The 19,418-nt window shown below is 43.9% G+C and overlaps 1 protein-coding gene across 1 annotated transcript in view; it reads right to left on the bottom strand.

Moving 5' to 3' along the window:
- LOC130109088 (anoctamin-4-like) overlaps nucleotides 1–19,418 on the bottom strand; it is a 97,217-nt gene that overhangs the window by 47,432 nt on the left and 30,367 nt on the right. The window contains exons 3-6 of the mRNA XM_056275820.1: nucleotides 18,302–18,526; nucleotides 7,914–8,120; nucleotides 5,988–6,136; nucleotides 5,451–5,603 (exon numbers count right to left, since the gene is read on the bottom strand). Of these exons, the coding sequence (XP_056131795.1) occupies nucleotides 5,451–5,603; nucleotides 5,988–6,136; nucleotides 7,914–8,120; nucleotides 18,302–18,526 (734 nt within the window). The remainder of the gene's footprint in view (nucleotides 1–5,450; nucleotides 5,604–5,987; nucleotides 6,137–7,913; nucleotides 8,121–18,301; nucleotides 18,527–19,418) is intronic.

The following is a 19,418-nucleotide window of genomic DNA, read 5'->3' on the forward strand; positions in this document are numbered from 1 at the left end:
TGCTTTTAAGTTGAGTGCTTCACAACCTGTACTGCATGGCGGGTCGGTTTCTGTCTCAATTCATTTACCAACCACTGTTCTGCCGACGAGATTATAGTGTATAGATTATTGACTATTGCAAACTGTTCTCTTCTCTCTCATATCTATTCTCTCTCTCTCTCTCTCTCTCTGAACGATGTCTTCTCCTTTTTCTTTTTCTGTGTGTGAATGGTGTGACGAGAGTCCCCTTGTGTGCACGTGCAGTCTGTCCTCCTCCCAGGTTTCCATGGTGATTGTGGTCGCCACCTGGACACTGCTTGGCATCCCTCTCATCACATTTTCTTTTTATATATCTTACAAATCCATATAATTTTGTTATCCTGTTTTAATGTTATATCCTTCTCTCACTAAGATGTGTGACTAATTTTTTTTTTTTACATGGTGATGCTGGTCGCATGGCTCGGGTCCTGGAATGTTCAGGTGGCGTCTGGACGCTGCTTGGCATCCTCCTCATCATATTCTTCATATATTTTATATTATAAAATACAGTGCATCCGGTTCTTGGTCACCTCCCTGACCAAGGCCCTTCTCCCCCGATTGCTCAGTTTGGCTGGTCGGCCAGCTCTAGGAAGAGTCCTGGTGGATCCAAACTTCTTCCATTTACAAATGTTGGAGACCACTGTGCTCTTCGGGACCTTGGAAGCTGTAGAAATTTTTTTGTACCCTTCCCCAGATCTGTGCCTCGATACAATCCTGTCTCGGAGGTCCACAGACAATTCCTTTGACTTCATGGCTTGGTTTTTGCGCTGGCATGCACTGTCAACAGTGGGACCTTATATAGACAGGTGTGTGCCTTTCCAAATCATGTCCAATCAATTGAATTTACTACAGGTGGACTCCAATCAAGATGTAGAAACATCTCAAGGATGATCAGTGGAAACAGGATGAACCTGAGCTCAATTGTGAGTGTCATAGCAAAGGGTGTGAATACTTATGTACATGCAATATTTCAGTTTTTTATTTTTAAGAAATTTGCAAACATTTCTACAAAACCTTTTTCACTTTGTCATTATGGGGTATTGTGTGTAGATTGATGAGGAAAAAAAGGAATTTAATCCATTTTGGAATAAGGCTGTAACATAACAAAATGTGGGGAAAGTGAAGGGGTGTGAATACTTTCCGGATGCACTGTATATGGAGAAATGGATGCACCAATACCACTTTTTTTCAGACCAAGTACAAGTACTTACATCTGAGTACTTGCCGATACCGAGTACCGATATGAGTAATTAATAATTATCCAAATGTTCCCAGGGCCATCTTCTGCTCTATGAGAGACTGTAGTAAGTAGTACGTGCTATTCTAGCTAGTCTGCACGTCTTGTTGGGAGTCTTTTTATTGGCTGGTTGAGCTGCACCTGAATATCTTCCAGGCGGGAGTAGGCTAAGGCGGAATGTTTAAAATGTCCAACTATTTCCCGTCCGACTGCCACTACATCAACTACACTTCTCTGTGCCAAAAGGCCCTCATTAACAGCCAGCTGGAGGGTGTGTGCGACACATGGCAGGCTTGGGAGTCCAGCATCACTCATGGCTTTAATCATGTCTTTGGCATTATCCCGGAGCACGACGTGAACAGAACTTTTAGGGATGCCCCACGTCTGAAGCATGTCATCGAACACACCTGCGATGGCTTGGCTAGTGTGTGAACCCCGAAACTGTTTTGCATGCAGGACGACTCTCCGCGGAGTAAAATCCTCGTCGATCCACTGTGCAGTTAAGCTGATGAGAGATATTGGGCCGAAACTGCTAGTCCAAATATCAGTGGTGAAGTTGAGGGCTGAAATGTCCTGCAACAGGCTGTTGATGTGCTTCTTCACAAAGCCGTGCAGCTTTGGTAACACTGTGTGTGTGATGTGGTGACGGCTGGGGATCTCATACCTCAGCTCTAGTACACTGAGAAGACGTCGAAATCCCATATTATCAACAACCAACAATGGCTGGACATCAAGAGCAATGTACTGGGTAAGAGCCTCTGTTATTTTCACCGCCCGCGGGTTGTCTCTGGACATTTTCTCTCACTTCTGCAGCGTTTGCTGCAAAGTTGGTTGTTGCTGTTTCCCGCTGCTATTAGCAAACTCCTTGAACTCAGCATCGTGTTGGTTCTTCAGTTGTTTTATCAAATTGCTTGTGTTGAAAGAACTAGTTTTTGCCCCTCCTCTTGACAATTTTGCTGAGAATAATTTGCAGTCGGCTTTACTTTTGTCAGCGTCGTTTACTTTGAAATATCTCCACACGGCAGACATTGCTCCTCTTCCACCGCCTACATGCTAAACTGAGAGGTGACTGTCATGCTGCTGCAAAGTGATATCGGGTGTTGTTGTATCGGAGCACTTTTATGATTACGAGTACGAGTATACGCGGACAGTGTCAGACCAATACCCAATCCTAGTATCGTATCGGTGCATCCCTATTTTATAATTCCATTATAATTCTGTTATCCTCTTTTAATGTTGTATTCTGCATGTTGTCCGTCTTGGGAGCGAGATCCCTCCTCTGTTGCTCTCCCTGAGGTTTCGTCCTTATTTTTCTACTTGTTAAAGTTTTTTTTTTTAGGGAGTTGTTCCTTATCTGAGGAGAGGGTCTAAGGACAGGATGTTGTGTTGCTGTAAAGCCCACTGAGGCAAATTTATAATTTGTGATATTGGGCTATACAAATAAAATTGACTTAACTTGACACACATCTAAGTGACCTCTTCAGTCTCAAATGACTGCAGGTATCCCCACCCTTATAAACAATACAGTGGCACAATGACCAAAACCAATGATGTGTTTCATATGCAAATTACCGTGGCCATTAAGTAGAGTTACAATGGCCATGTGTACTATTCACAGAGGATTTGGGAATAGCTGCAATAACAGCATTGTAAGATCGTGACAGATATACTCTAAGAACCCCCCCTCCCAGGTTCAGGGAGGGCCATTCCCTCTTAACATAGATGGCCTCTCACTCCCTGTTCAAACCAGCATTCCTCCCTATCAAGGATGTGCACATCCTCATCCTTGAAAGAGTGGCCACTGGCCTGTAGATGGTGTAGACTGCGAAGTCCTGGCCTGATGTTTTAGCTCTCCTGTGTTGTGCCATCCTCTTGGCCAGCGTCTGTTTGGTTTCCCCGATGTATAAGTTATGGCAATCCTCCCGGCACTTAACAACGTACACTATATTGGTCCACCCCGATCCTCGGGGTGGACCAATTTCTGGCACAGCGTGCTTTGGGGTTTGAAAGCAACTGAGACGCAGTGTTTGGAAAATATGCATCTCAACTGTTCCGACACTCCTGCCACATATGGAATCACCACAGGTTTACGCTTAGACATTACATTGCCATTGTAACTCTAGTTAATGGTCACGCCAATTTGCATATGAAACCGATCATTGATTTCAGTCGTTATGCCACTGTATTGTTTATAGGAGCGGGGATACCTGCAGTCAGTTTAGACTGAAGAGGTCACTTAGATGAGTGATGAAACATTTCTCTCAATAAATGCTGTGTCCTGATGAACTGATTCAACTTTCTGCGATTAATGTCTTATAATCTCGATAGCTAGTTAGCTAATGTAATACATTAGCTAGCTAACATTAGCCCTCTCTCTCTCGCGCTAGGTAAGAGTTGGGCTGGTTAACATGTGAGGAGAATTTACCGAAATACACTTCATTTCTTTGCATGTACTATCATTAATTAATTATCATGTAGCAGTGTTTGAACCAACCTCAGTCATGGGCTTGTTTTAAATACATACATTTTAATATCTCTTTAACAGTGTCGCAAAAGTAGTAATTTCAGGCATATATTTATTTAATTATTTGCAAAAACTTCTTTTTATGAATCTGGACCAATCCCCCTCTAACATCCTCTGCACGTCCCTGCTGTCACTGACTGTGCATGTTTCACAGATAGGTACACTGAACAGCATCGCACTTGATGTGAGTGTCCCTCTCATACGGACAGTCTAGGTTGTAAATATACAGGAACGATCGGTGAAGAGGCCCTAAAAATAAACCCTGATGCTCCACACGGAAAACAGAAACCCTGCGGGACTTTTCAAGGGGAGAGGAGGCAGTGTCTTCCTCGGTGGTGTTCTAGATAGCGATGACCTCCACACCATTTTATGGCATCGACTGCGAGAGCTCACACACACACACACACACACTTGCTACTCACTTTAAGTGATTCACATTACACAAAAACATACACACACACACAAATATGCACAAAGACACCCCCATACATTAACACACATCGCAGCAATCTTCCATCACTTAAAGCGACTAATATACAGGCATGCACACAAACACACACACATGCACACACTCTAATCATTTGTAGTGACTCTAACAAATTAAGTTTGGAGGACATGAAAACTGTGGTCAGGATGTCTGCATTGGTTTGTATAAGCAGCTTCATGTCATTGAATTCTACGATGGAAATCATCAGACCTCAGATGAACTGACACCATAGCAGCTTTGACGCATTATGACAAGTCAGCACTCTGCACACTGAGATTACACGCCTTATAGGACTTGGCAATAAATTTTCACTATACAGAAATTGGCTTTGGAAGCCCTCTGCGCTGCACATGGTCCCCGAAAAGAAATCCCAGCGAAGCGATTTTCATTCCAACGCATAAACCTCCTCAAGCATCTCGGTCATCGGGTTTTTAAGATCTAATGATTTCTGTTGTGCACAAATTGGCCTGAAAGTGAAAAATCACTCTTCTGTAACTGGTAATAAAGTCTCCACAATTAAAACAAGGAGAATAGAAGTTAGTATGCCAAAAAGAAAAAGGGTGTCCTGTTAGAAAGACAGATCCTCCTTTGAATGGGGTACTGCCCTCTGTCCTGGGTTAGAGTTAGCATAGTGAGATGAACAGGAAGTGTAGTGAGATGAACAGGGAGTGTAATGAGATGAACAGGAGGTGTAAAGAGATGAACAGAAAATATAATGTGATGAACAGGAGATATAGAGAGATAAATAGGAAACATAGTGAGATGAACAGGAAATGTGGTGACACGGACATGAAGCACAGTGAGATCATGAAGAAGTGTGGCGAGATGAACAGGTAGTGTAGTGAAATGAACAGGAAGTGTAGTGAGATGAATAGGAAGTATTGTGAGATGAACAGGAAACGTATTGAGATGAATAGGAAGTGTAGTGAAATGAAAAGGATGTATAGTGAAATGAACAGGAAGCATAGTGAGATAACAAGGACTTGTGGTAATAAGAACAAGAAGTGTAGTGAGATGAACAGGAAGTGTGATGAGATGAAAAGGAAGCACAGTGAGATAACAAGGACTTGTGGTGACATGCACAAGAAGCATAGTGAGAGGAACAGGATGTGTGGTGAGATGAACAGGAAGTGCAGTGAGATAAACAGTAAGTGTAGTGAGATGAAAGGGTAAATTTGGCTTGCCTCTTTTTCCATCTGCAAGCCCTCTGCACGGATATTCCTTTCGAACACCTCCCTCTTTTCTGACTGGGGGCCAGACTTCCTGTAAACCAGGATGTAGTCAATGCGGCACTTGCCATCACTGAAACACAGGCCCCCGCACTTACTTCTTCTCACCTGGGAGTTGGAGAAAAAACAACAAGTTGCAAACAAGAAAGTAAGAGACAAAGGTGGGTGAGGTGAGAATTAACAGTGTATTTGAACAGAAATTCCCCTAAATACAAACAATTCCCTTCTATAAGGTGAATCAATGCTGAACCTTCCTTTCATTTTACAAATTTATGCTGGTTCTGCAATTTTCGAACTGAAGTCACCAAACTTTACTTACAGCTGTACATTTAGATGAAAACAGGAATGAAATACTTATATCAGCAGTGTGTTTAGGTTTTTATTCATGAACCCTTCAGTTCTGCTGTTAAGTAAGACAAGGACGAAAGTTCTTAAAAAGGGGGGGGGGTCTAGAGATCACCCTTTCTTCTCCCTCTTTTTTATATTTTTCACCTCTGGGTGAACGGAGTCGGTCCTTGTGCTTTCATCCAAGATGCTGCTGTGGGTCCCCGGGTTGAGCAAGGTGGAGTCTTCATCTCTGGACGGGCTGCTGGGGACCTCCGATGTCTCCGTCCCCAGGGCCAACTTGACATCCTTCACATCTGGGGAGGATGAGGGTGGGGGAACAGAGAGTACCATGAATGTTACTGAGACAAATTCCACACCAGTAACTCCAACGCAAATACAGAAATTCAAACCAAAAACCCTCCGGTCCAACAATCTACTTCTTGAACCTTGAGGTTGAATAATTTGATCAGAGGTTCCCAGTCATGATAATCACATATATGATGAAGATTTTCATTCCGACCTCAAGCTACAAAAATTGATTTCACCAATTAGTTCACCTTCAACCAGACAGAGGAGGACTGAATGGACAGAAGTTCAGTCCACAAACATCTATCTCCATCTACAGGATCAAATATGGTTTAGAATGAGGTGAACATCCAATATATGTTGATAATAATGTATTTATTCAACTATTATGTGTGTATTGTAAAAATACACAATTATCTTCAGGTAGTAGTGATGATGTAATTTTCACATATGCTGCCACATTTTTATCACACTGTCAATCATTACTTGTCATCCTCACTGTGTACACTGCTGTGTCCAACCAGGCGTTCACATCTATAATTTAAAAAAAGTGACCGGAGGTCAGTCATTTCCAATGGCAGCTCAGGGACACAAGCAAACATCGGGGACAATGAGACAGTCAACTTAATGGAACTCTGTGATGATGCATAGATGCAGCAACTCAAGCAGAACAATTATTAAGAATGGTTGTCCGTGAGTCCCACGAGAAATGAATGATACGCAACGTAGGTTCCTACCCGACTTTAGTTCCAAATAGAAAAAAAGTTGATCATTAGGGTTTTTGGGTTTAATGTAGGTTAACAATGTCTGCCTGTCCAGCTTTGGGGATCTGAAGAGAAAAAATTACGCTGGTAAAAAGATATCAGATGTTGTTGTTGTATCTGGTGAGTGGACACCGAAGTTTTACTGCCTAGCTAGCTGGCTGGTTGGATAGCAATATTTCTGGCATAAAAATCTAAGCAACGCCAGAAAATGATTTCGCTATTGGAGTCAGCTATGTACGCATACAAGTGACAGATTCTGGGAGACAAGAGTGACACTTGTTTTGTAGTAATGGATGTAACACAAAACCCTTATATTTAGGACGAAGATGATTATTGCTGGCGGCATGGTGGTGCAGTGGTTAGCGCAGTCGCATCACAGCAAGAAGGTCCTGGGTTCGAGCTCCGGAGTAGTCCAACCTTGGGGGTCTTCCCGGGTCGTCGTCTGTGTGGAGTTTGCATGTTCTCCCCGTGTCTGCATGGGTTTCCTCCCACAGTCCAAAGACATGTAGGTCAGGTGAATCGGCCGTACTAAATTGTCCCTAAGTTTGTGTGTGTGTGTGTGTGTGTGTGTGTGTGTGTGTGTGTGTGTGTGTGTGTGTGTGTGTGTGTGTGTGTGGGCCCTGTGATGGCCTGGCGGCCTGTCCAGGGCGTCTTCCTGCCTGCCGCCCAATGACTGCTGGGATAGGTTCCAGTATCCCGTGACCCCGGTTGGGATAAGCAGCTTGGATAATGGATGGATGGGTGTAACACATGGTTTGTCTATCTCTGTTGACGAACTGATGAAACCTCATTAGTGAAATGCCAGTTATTACTTTGAAAAATTGTTTATTATAGTACTTCCACCCTTTTTCTTCTTTTTTCCATCCTTTTTTCTCTCTTTCCCGCTCGTGTCTACTATTTGCCAATAACAAGACAGAACAAGTTTAACTCTTGAAACTTTCAAACACAACAAATCAACAGTAAGTTCAGGACTTGGCACGCGCGTGTGTGTATGTGTATCTGTTTGTGTGTGTGTGCTCACCGAGGGAAGACGCATCATTCGTTGTGGTGGGGGAGTCTGGACCGCCTGCCGAGGACTCCATGACGGCTGCTGCCCCGCGGGAGGGCAAGGAGAGAGCTCTGTGTGCAGCCCCCTGGTGGCCGGTGGCTGAGGGCTGCAGTTGAGCTCTGCGTCTGTGGAAGGGGCTCTGCCAAGAAGGCTCAGACCCATGTAGAGATATAGTAACACCTGAGGATGAAAAAGAGATTATTTATTAAATATTATTGTTATTATTATTACTACTATTATCATCACTGCTGCTCTTCAGATTAGTAGTATGATTTATCATCATCATTATTTCTAAACTGCGACAAGAGTGTAAATATCCAGTCTGTAAATTAATATAATATAATAATATCTGGAGATGTTAAGATTGAGAGAGAATTGAGATATTTCTTGTTGTAAAGACAGCGAAGTGAGGGGAGAGGCTACAGTACTTCATTACCACAAAAGGTGAAAAATTATACATCGATCAGACAGCAGGTAGCCAGAAAAACAGACAGAGAGAGAGAGAGATGCTCTGTCCATTCTGCCACCAAGGATAAATCAAAAAGAATCTAATTTCTTACTCCTCTGTAACAGATAAAACGAGATTTTGATAAAAGTGACATTTTTGGAGAAAAAAAAAGGCAAGACATACCCCGAATTTCTTATCAATTTGCCCAATTCTCAAAAAACACCTTATGCATATGGAAATAAAACACATTGTGCAGTCACAGTTTATGGGAAATAAAAAGAGAATGAACACTGTTGTAAATACCATACTCTGTTATTGTCTCATCTTTTCCACATTGTTTTACCTTGTGCGTTTGCTTTTGCAATGTATAGAATTACTGTACCACTCTGATAAAGCATCACTGAATTGAATCAAGAGATACAGACAGAGAGAGAGACAGAGAGAGAGAGAGAGATGGACAGAGTCAAAAGGAGAGATAGAGGAGGGAGCTGGCCTTCAATAAACTTCCTGCGGAAAGTAAATGATCAAAAATTGAACAACAATGGAAAATGTCGACACATGCTAATGCGTCCGCCCGCTTGCTGCCTGTGGCATCACAGTGGTTGTTTATTACCAGCTGGTTACCGTGGAGATGTAAACGAAGCTAACAACACCAGTCATGTGAATCGATAAAAGGCAAAAATGCAGGAGATTGTGGCTGAGCGCTTAAAACATGTCTGTGTCCGTCTGTCTATCTGAGAGACAAAGAGTGCAGGACAGACAAGACAAGACCAGACAGAAAGACATTTGACCATCATTCATTTCCAAATGACTGACCTTGAAAGCGCTTTAAAAATTTGGAAAAACAAAAACAAAAAAACAAAACAAATTCAATTCACCACGGAGACGAGTCAACTAACTGACTCCATTTTTCAGACTACCGGTCTCCATGAAGAACATATCTCAATCATCATGCTCTTCATCAGTGACAACAACCAAAACAAGCCCACAACTCCAGACTGTGTGTGTGTGTGTGTGTGTGTGTGTGTGTGTGTGTGTGGGCTGGGGAATGTCTTTGAGGTACACATTCATGAATTTCTGGTCGTGACAGCCAAGTGGACTCAGCTGAAATTTTTCTGCTGAGTTGTAATCACAGCTCGATAGAGAGAGAGAGAGAGGGAGGGAGGGAGGGAGAGAGAGAGAGGGAGAGAGAGAGGGAGGAAGAGAGAGAGAGAGGGAGGAAGAGAGAGAGAGGAAGAGAGAGAGTGAGGGAGAGAGAGGGAGAGAGTGCAGTGGGTCCTGTGGCTCACAACTAATAAAACAGTGCTGAACTCAATAAAGGGAAAATCAATGCTCATTAATCAGTCTGTGATAAAGGTTTGGTGACCATGATGAAGTTGCTCGTCCCAACGGTCGGAAAGACTCGCCGCATAAACATAAAATCCAGATGAATTTCATTTCCAGGTCAAATGAGGGTGAAGCCAGTGTTTTTATTAGTTCTCCTGCCACGGCCCACGTCAATGAGTCCTAAACCCATACTCACCCGCCTTTCCAGCTATTGACTTATTGGCCTCTGTGTACATTTAGCTGTCGATAGGATATGACAATATGACATCTGAATTTCATCCCGACACCAGACCACCATACCACTGAAGGACAATGGATGATCAGACTGAAGTTTGACCCAGTTGTCTGGTTCTCAGTGTGTCTGGACCAGAATCAGCCTGGTGAAACAGAATCGGTCATTTACAACAGATATAAAAACAACCGCAGTAAATAACTTAGCTTTTATATTGCCTGAATTCTTAAAAATGATACCAAAAATAAGCCATGTTTGATATAGTTTTGTCTGACCGGCGTTTCAAGACGACAGACAGACGTCTCATCTTCCCACCCACTCGTTTTCTTTGCAGTGGGAGCCAGATTGCAACCCGGATCACCGGGAAGCAGCTAACGGGAATAATAGTGGGGAGATGGTGGTGCGAGTTCACATTTGCAGCGGCCTCACCCAGCACCGTCCACGCAGTGTCTTTGTCCACATCTTAAGTTTGTGTCTTCGTTTGATGGCTGGGAGAGCTGGCGCTGGAGCGGCTGGAAGAGCTTGGTCTGGTGCGTCCTGTAGGCCCAGGGACCACGGCCCTGCCTGGAGCTGCGCCGAAGAGGAAACACCAAGGGCGGTCTGACAGGACACGGAAGCAGGGCAGGCTAAGCTAACTGCTAGCCCATGCAGACCGGCAGTTCTGATAACACAGAGGGCGGTCTGGTGGCGGCCTCGTCTAGCCTTGACTGTGCTTTTAGTGTCATCGTGTGGAGTGCGGGGAGGTGTGTCGCAGGTGTCTGGCCGGGAGAGCTGGCGTTGGATTGGCTGGGGGAGCCTGGTCTGTTGCGTCCGGTGGGCCCAGGGACCACGGCCCTGCCGGAGCTGTGCCCAAGGAGGAAATACCGAGGGCGATGTGACAGGATGCGGAAGCAGGGCAGGCTACGCTAACTGCGAGCCCATGCAAACCGGCAGTTCCGACACTCATCCCGCATTTGTTACTCATCCTGCATTCATTCTTTTGGACATTGTTTTTGTTTTGTAGTTTGATATATGTGTTCTTGTAATTTTTGGATGTGCTTTTGTCTTTGTGTTGCACTGCTGTGGGCTGGGGGAAATGATAGGGCTGGATCCCTTGTAGGCAGCCTGGCCTATATCTGTTGGTATTTACAATGCGCATGCATGTGTGTGTTGTTACAGGCAGGTTTGTAGATATGTGACCCTCGCATTTGATGTTTTAATTGTGTTCCTGATTTCAAAGGCCAGGCCAGTCATTCCCAGAAGAGCTTTCTGTCAAACACACAAATGACGACTTATTTCTTTTTAGTTATTTTAAAGTGTTCATTTAGATTTTGCATGACTGACCTTTTCGGTGTCACACACACCTTACATGACGATTCAGTCCGTCACAAATGCATAAATGCAAAGGACGTGATTGGGTTATTCATCATCCAGATGACTTTCCCAGAGACAGATCTCACGTTAACACCAGATGTTAATGGGCTCTGAGGGATTATCTGCAGTGTTGTGTGTCCGCCTGTATTTAACCCCACACCCAGTGTTCTGTGTTATAAGTGGATCTGTGTAGGTGCGGCTAACACAAGTCGGTGCGCGATCAACTTCAGCATCCTGTGTTCTGTAAACTGTCTGGCCCAGATTTCTACTCAACACCTCCCTGATTAACGAGAGACAAGGAAGAGACGATTGCTTCCTATAAATATGACGTCTCAGAAGGGAGAAATGCAACTTCACACATGGCACTGTTTTCATAAACCACGGCCGACCGGATTAAAGGCCGGATTAACCGGTCGGGGTGAGGCACGCTCAGATTGGACTGTGCTGCAGATGGAGAGACGCTGATAGCGGACTTTATCTATGATAGACTACGATGGGTTTACACCTGAAACCGTTTTTTATGCATCTATTATTCATGTGTTAACCCAGTACCACCGGTGTCTGCGGGGCTCTGCTGGGTTTGTAGTGGAAGGGATAGCTCGAGTGGCAAGCTGTGGAGCTTTCAATCCTTTTTTTATGTCATAAAAATCCAATTTTCACTGGTTAAAATATCCATGTTTGATATTAGATATTCAGTTTTAATAACATGATATCATATTAACAAACTTTATTTCTGAATCGCTGGTATCCACAACTGGTGTTTTGACCAGTTAAAAAATCCAACTCCCACTGAAATGAATGGGGGGGAAAGTTGCAATTCTCACAAGTCAAAGTTTTATTTTCAAAATAAACAATTGATTTTCTGATATAAACTGGCCGTTTAACCAGTTAAGATTTTATTTCTGATACCCACAGTTTGTATTCTAACTAGATAAAACCAATTTAACTAATTAAAATTGATTTATAACCAGTTGGAATTAAATTTTTGATATCAAAAATTGATATTTCAACTTGTGAAAATTGAATTTGTGATAGAAAAATCATTAAAAGTTAAAACGGCTTGCCATATGGCCATACTAGATAATGTCATATCAACAACTGACATAAACAGTTAAACTAAGGATAGCCACGATCATTATTTTAACAAGTTAGAGTTGGATTATAACTCGACAGGATTATTGAGCATGCATAAAGAAAACTTGACAGCCTTTCTGACATGAAATATGGATATTTAACTGGTGAAAGTTGAGTTTTTGATATAAAATATACAGTAGATCAAAGGTTAAAGTGTTTGCCATGGCTTGGTCACGCAGCCATTCCTTGGCGTCCGCTGAAACAACGTCCCCCATCAAACTTTAACACACCTGTAACGCGAGCCTGGCTAGGTCACATGGTACCGCCACTGTAACGCGAGCCGCTGGTCAGGTCAGTTATAGTACCGCCGCTGCGGTGACTGACTAAGAAAGAAGGGCGGTGAAATGATGTTTTCTTTTGGGCAGCGGCCAAAGTATAGTTTTCTAAAAGGATGTGTGAACTATTCTCGCTGTTTAAAGGCCCAATCTGTGTTTTATTTGACCATTACCACACTGGGGAAAAATTCACAAGTTATAGATGTAAAATAAGTACGTTAAGTCTTTTCAACTGATGGTAATAGAAAATATGAGTCTGTTTTACTCCAATCTTTACAACCATTAGTGATGTGAACAAACAGCATCAGAAAGCAATTGAAACTCAGATTTAGTTGTTTAGTGGTTAAGAGACCTGTCAATCAATCTGGAAGTGACAGCAGCTTCCTGTCCTTTGTATTGTGGTTTTCATTTGAATTATGGATTGTACCTTTCAAGTTTCCTCTGTGCTGTTTTGACCATACACAGTAGAAGAAAGATGGCTGCAGTGCCTGTGAGATCCCCCACTGGCTTCTGAAGGGGCATTTTGAAGCCTAAAGTTTGGATTTATTCTCGCCACCATCTTGTCAGTTGTTGGAGCCAGAAAATCCAAATTTGGACAATGGGGTGGGGCCTGGGTGGCAATCAGGTTGACAGACCTGTTAATCAAGCTAATCATGCCCCATATGCCACTTTTTTTATCCTTAATATCTTCCTACCGGAACAATAATTTTCAAAATAATGGCCATCACACCGCGTGCCAGACTCCAAATTAGTGATTAAGAGTCCAACTTGTAATTCGCTAACTAGCTGTTAAACTTGAAGTGAAAATTGGATGTGTTGCTTTCTTTACTATGTTTATGTTACTCAGCAAATTCAATACTCACCTTATATGTAAATACGTGTATTTGGTACAATGTGAGGTGTGAGTTTATCCCACACATTGATGTAGATTATATTTAACATCACATTATAATGACATGGACACAAACTACAGACATAGAAAAGATCCTATTTTACTCTTCTATTACTCAACATAGTTTGATTACATCTATTTTACTCGTATATTACTTGGTTGTGTCTGCATAATGGATGGCCTGTAATTTAAAGGGTTACCAATTTTTCTTTTGGACATTTCAACAGGACATCTGGACAAGCCCTGACCTGTGGTTATTTTCTACGAGTCCTTGTTTGTCCTCTGCAGACATTTTAACACAGCTGTTTTAGATTCTTTTAGTAATGTTGTGTTCATATTTTTATTATTGTTGTGTTCTTTGTTTGGGGGTTCAACTCGGACTGGGTAGACGACCATTTTACTGACTGACTGACTGTAGGATCATGAATAAGATTTGCGTGTTCAATAGTGACCTCGTTAGGGGAAGCCATTGTTCGGCAACCATTGGGGAGGGGCAAAATAAAAGAGTGCAGTGTATGGGACACAGGAGCTGCCATTAAAAAGAGATCTGTGCCTCTGCACTCATTCTTCAACGCCGGCTTGCCGCATGGGTGTCAGGAGTGAGATTGAGCTGAAGAATGGAGAGGGAGATCAAGAGACAGGAGCGGCACATTGAGCAGACCCATTGGTGCTTGGAAAACTTGGCATGGCAAAAGACGGAGCCCATCAGAGATACAAGTTTTCCAGCCCATGGCTCAAGTGCACTGCAGCCCCATCTCCCCCTAGAGGCCAGAAGGGCAAATACAGGGGAATGCAGGCTGCCCGCCGCCACTTACCACCCCCTCCAAGGCCAATGCACGCTGGTTGGCCGCTTAGGTCATGCCAAAAGACTGTATATGGACTGCCAGCTCGAAGGTCAAGCCTGCCGGGCCCTGGTAGACACGGGGTCTACCATTTCCCTAGTGCGACCTGGCGTCCTCCCATGTATGGGACACAGGAGCTGCCATTTAAAAGAGATCTCTGCCTCTTGACTTATTCTTCGATGCCGGCTTGCCAGAATATATTCTCCAAACCGCTTATCCTGCTCTCAGAGTCACAGAGATGCTGGAGCCTATCCCAGCAGTCATTGGGCGGCAGGCGGGGAGACACCCTGGACAGGCCACCAGGGCATCACAGGGCCCACACACACACACACACACCTAGGGACAATTTAGTACAGCCGATTCACCTGACCTACATGTCTTTGGACTGTGGGAGGAAACCAGAGACATCCCAGAGGAAACCCATGCAGACATGGGAAGAACATGCAAACTCCACACAGAGGACGACCCGGGACGACCCCCAAGGTTGGACTACCCTGGGGCTCGAACCCAGGACCTTCTTGCTGTGAGGCAACTGCGCTAACCACTGTCCCACTGTGCCGCTATATATATACTATATAGTGGATTATATACACACACACACACACACACACACGTGTGTGTGTGTGTGTGTGTGTGTGTGTATGTAGTATATATATATAATCCAGTGAATGAAGTAAATTCTTTATGAGACAGTACAAGCCTGTTTCATGCCATAAGCAATGTTGTTCTTTGTCCTGTCTCATAAAGAATTTACTTGACTCACTGGATTATTTTGCTCCTTATTTGTTGAGCACTTCCCTACTGTTGAGTGTTTCTTTTAACAAAGTTATATATACGTATGTACAGTAGACCAACTTATTTTACTCAACAGAACACACACAACCTCACAGACGATTTCTAAGTAATTTACGGTTGATATCTATGAAAACACTTTTTGGTAGCAGTCGCTTCATCTGATCTTGAAACTTGTGTTGTCTCTCTGCAGGACACATGTTGTTTTTTCATTTGTCGGTAAACGCTTTTACAATTCATATATTTTAATAAAAGTGCCTCACCTCAGTTTGCCAATACCTCTATCTTCATTTACTCTATGTTCCCTATCATCTGTTTACTTTTAAATGGGTTTTTTTGTGCACATGCAGTCATTTGTACAAAGGCACTGGCTAACTGTTATCTACCACTTTCATGACTGTGGTTGTCATGTTATTTCTTCTTTTAATGCTTTTATTGACACGCAGGCGCTTCTCAATTCCTACATCAATACAAGTCAATATCACCGTGTTTCAGCAGCCATGACAGCTCGCACAAAGGAGAATGAAGTGTGTGTGTGTGTGTGTGTGTGTGTGTGTGTTGGAGGTTGCCTAGTAGTAGTATGAACTCTGCCAAATGAGTCGTACTCGGGGTCTCGTCATAAGGACGCCTCATTCACCAGAGTCCCAGATAGAAGCTTTCAGCCCCGGGGGAGGAAGTGTGTGTGTGTGTGTGTGTGTGTGTGTGTGTGTGTGTGTGTGTGTGTGTGTGTGTGTGTGTGTGTGTGTGTGTGTGTGTCAGCGACAACGGCCTCATTCAGGGGAAAAGACACATTTCTCTGGGTTGGAAAAAAAACAACGCTTTTAACATTTCAACAATCTCATTTACAATCAAGAGAGTGTGGGACAAAAAAGTGGAGAGAAAGAGACGGGGTTAGAATGGGGGGGGGACAGATAGAGATTGAAACAGAGAGAGAGAGAGAAAGAGAGGTGAAAGAGAGAGAGAGCGAGATAGAGGGGGAGCGGTAAGAGAGAGAGGGGGGGAGAGGTAAGATAGAAAAGGGGGAGCAAAAGAGGGAGAGAGAAAGAGAGAGAGAGATAACAGAGAGAGAGAGAAAGGGAGAGAGAGAGAGGTATGAAAGAGAGAGAGAGAGAGGGAAAGCGGTGACAGAGAGGGGGAAAGAGGTAAGATAGAGAGAGGGGGAAAGAGGTAAGATAGAGAGAGGGGGGAAGAGGTAAGATAGAGAGAGGGGGGAGAGGTAAGATAGAGAGAGGGGGGAAGAGGTAAGATAGAGAGAGGGGGAAAGAGGTAAGATAGAGAGAGGGGGAAGAGGTAAGATAGAGAGAGGGGGAAAGAGGTAAGATAGAGAGAGGTGGAAAGAGGTAAGATAGAGAGAGGGGGAAAGAGGTAAGATAGAGAGAGGGGGGAAGAGGTAAGATAGAGAGAGGGGGAAAGAGGTAAGATAGAGAGAGGGGGAAAGAGGTAAGATAGAGAGAGGGGGGAAGAGGTAAGATAGAGAGAGAGGGGGAAGAGGTAAGATAGAGAGAGAGGGGGGAAGGGGCAAGATAGAGAGAGGGGGAAAAGCGGGGGGGGTAAGATAGAGAGAGAGGGTACCTTTGTGTGTGAAGGTCAAAACACTTAAAATTGTCAGAGAAGAGGTTGAAAAAAGCTATGGCGGAGGAAGAGAGGAAAAATTAGGTGAAGGAATAGAGAAGGAGGGCACGTGTAGAACAGTAATGAGAGAGCGAGAGAGAGAGAGAGAGAGAGTGTGTGTTGGTAAAAGTGAGAGGGTAGGAACCAAGAGGGGGAGAAAGAGAGAGAAAGAAAGGCGAGAGAGAGAGACAGCGAGAGGAGCAAAAAGCATGTGCTAGTAAAAGTCAGATGAAGGAGTCAAGGAGAGCAAGAGCAGAGAGAGCGAGAGAGAGCGAGAGAGAGAGAGAGAGAGAGAGAGAGAGAGAGCACTGCAGCAAAAATCACTACGGCGAGAAGAACGACTGCTTGCCAACACTCACCGTGCGCAGGTTGACAGAGAGATGCGGAGAGAGAGAGAGGACAGTGAGAGAGAGAGAGAGCAGAGAGAGATGGTTCAGCGGCGGGCGGATGAGAGACAAGTGCCCAGCAGGGGTCCCCCGGCCAAGCTACACCGAACACCACCCCCCCTCCCCTGCTCCTCCCGTCTCCCCCCAGCTTCTGAATGACCTCCCTGCAGGCAAACGAGCAGCACCTTCCGCCGAGGAGACCCGCATCCCCGCTCTCTACATCACTCTCTCCTCCTACCACTCCTCCTGTTCACTGCGTTGCTCCATCCTCTGTCTGCGTCCACACGGACACAACACACTCACAACTCCCCACAGCATCCACGCCGGGCTCAAAACCTCCCGACGAAAAACATAAAAATATACGCAGAGATCCTCAACGATGGAGAGAGAGAGAGAGAGAGAGAGAGAGAGAGAGAGAGAGAGAGAGAGGGAGCGAAACAAACAGGCGCAAGCAGAATGTTTACGATGCAAGCGAGAAACAGAGCACGCGACAGAGTGAGAGAGAGAGAGAGCGAGCGAGAGAGAAACAGAGAGAGAGGGATTACATGGTTTATCAATATTTTTCAGCTGTCTTCCCTGGCAGCCAATCAGAGCTCAGACTGAGCTGATATCAGCCAATCAGAGAAGAGGCTGACAGTGTGGGCGTCGCCATGGACCAGATAAATGACAGCTGGCTCTGACCAGCGTCAGTATGTGCCTATGACGGAAGACCAAAACAATACCTCCCCCTTTTCTCTCTCTCTCTCTTTCTTCTGCAAGATTGTTCCGTGATATCTGTTTGTTAGCCACAAGTTCACTTCTTCATCAAACTCAATACTACCTGCCTTTCTCTTCCTCGTTTGGCTGCTACGATGAAGATGAAACACTATGCACCCTGTCATTTTTCCTTACAAAGTCCTTCCATACACCACCATCCATTCACACCAAGTACAATTTAAGTCTGCAGGATTTAAATATCTGAAATCAGGCACATGTAGAAAAAGAAAGTTTGTCAAAATGTTAATCTTCAGGATCAAAGCTTTAAGAGCTAAAGTGATGTTTTTAAAGTTCAGACATAATCCAATATGTACTTGTACTGTTATCGCTGAGCGTCTCCTGACTGGCGGAGCATGACGGCAGTGGGCTGATTGACAGGGAGGCGGGACATGACACCGGCTCCGGATGTTGGCCGATGGCGGGGACGGCGGAGGCCTCAGAGTGGACGCAGTCCGGGCTGGGCAGGGTCGGGCCGTCCGCGGGGACCGGGTTCTTCCAGTGGGATATCCCGATGGCCATCTGACCTCCGAGGTCGAACCCTGAGAAAAGATGAACAGTTCAGCACCCCAGTCTCAGCTTTTACAGTTAACAGATCAAACTGTAATAATGGGTTTTATTTCTGAGTGAAACTGTTTGAAAAGTCAGTTAGTGTAGAAGAACCATTTAGAAAAGTTACGATTTGTCTTTTTCAAGGGAATGTATGTATATGTATGGGATTTTTATATGTATTTTCATATTATCAGTTAATTTATCGTTTATAATTTAATAGTATAATATTTGTAGCGAAGGATAACATTTTATAATAAAAGAACAGTAATATGTTAGTAAAACCCAGCCACTGAGGATGTACAAGCCAGTGCATCCTTAGTGCCGGTCCCAAGCCCGGACAAATGGGGAGGGTTGCGTCAGGAAGGGCATCCGGCATAAAATCTTTGCCAAATCAAATATGCGGATCATAAATTACGGATGATCCGCTGTGGCGACCCCTAACGGAAGCAGCCGAAAGTAGTAGTAGTAGTAGTAATATGTTAGTAAAATAAATTTGCATATTCTATTCATCTGACGCAAACTAGCTATTATATATGAAGTTCTGTTTGGGAAAAATATCAAAATGTAAATTTTAAATTCTAGGTGGCCGTATTTTTACTATTTGTAATATGCCTTCTTTATACTGTAATTTTATTATACTTTTGTTTTGTTTCTGTTAAGCTTTTTTTATATCTGTTATACTCACTCTGAAACCACAACAATTTCTCAAATTCAATTTAAGTGCTTCTATTCTAGTCTAGTCTAATTTAATCTAATTTGATTAAGCAGTACATCATCTAAATACTAAATTATGAAACCAGCTAATTTAGTGTATGGCTACAAAAGCTCTGCTAGACACTGTTTTCAATGGCACATGGTTTGAGACCGATGTCCAACAGAGAC

Source organism: Lampris incognitus, chromosome 3 (genome assembly GCF_029633865.1).
Source record: "Lampris incognitus isolate fLamInc1 chromosome 3, fLamInc1.hap2, whole genome shotgun sequence".
Classification (NCBI taxonomy): domain Eukaryota; kingdom Metazoa; phylum Chordata; class Actinopteri; order Lampriformes; family Lampridae; genus Lampris; species Lampris incognitus.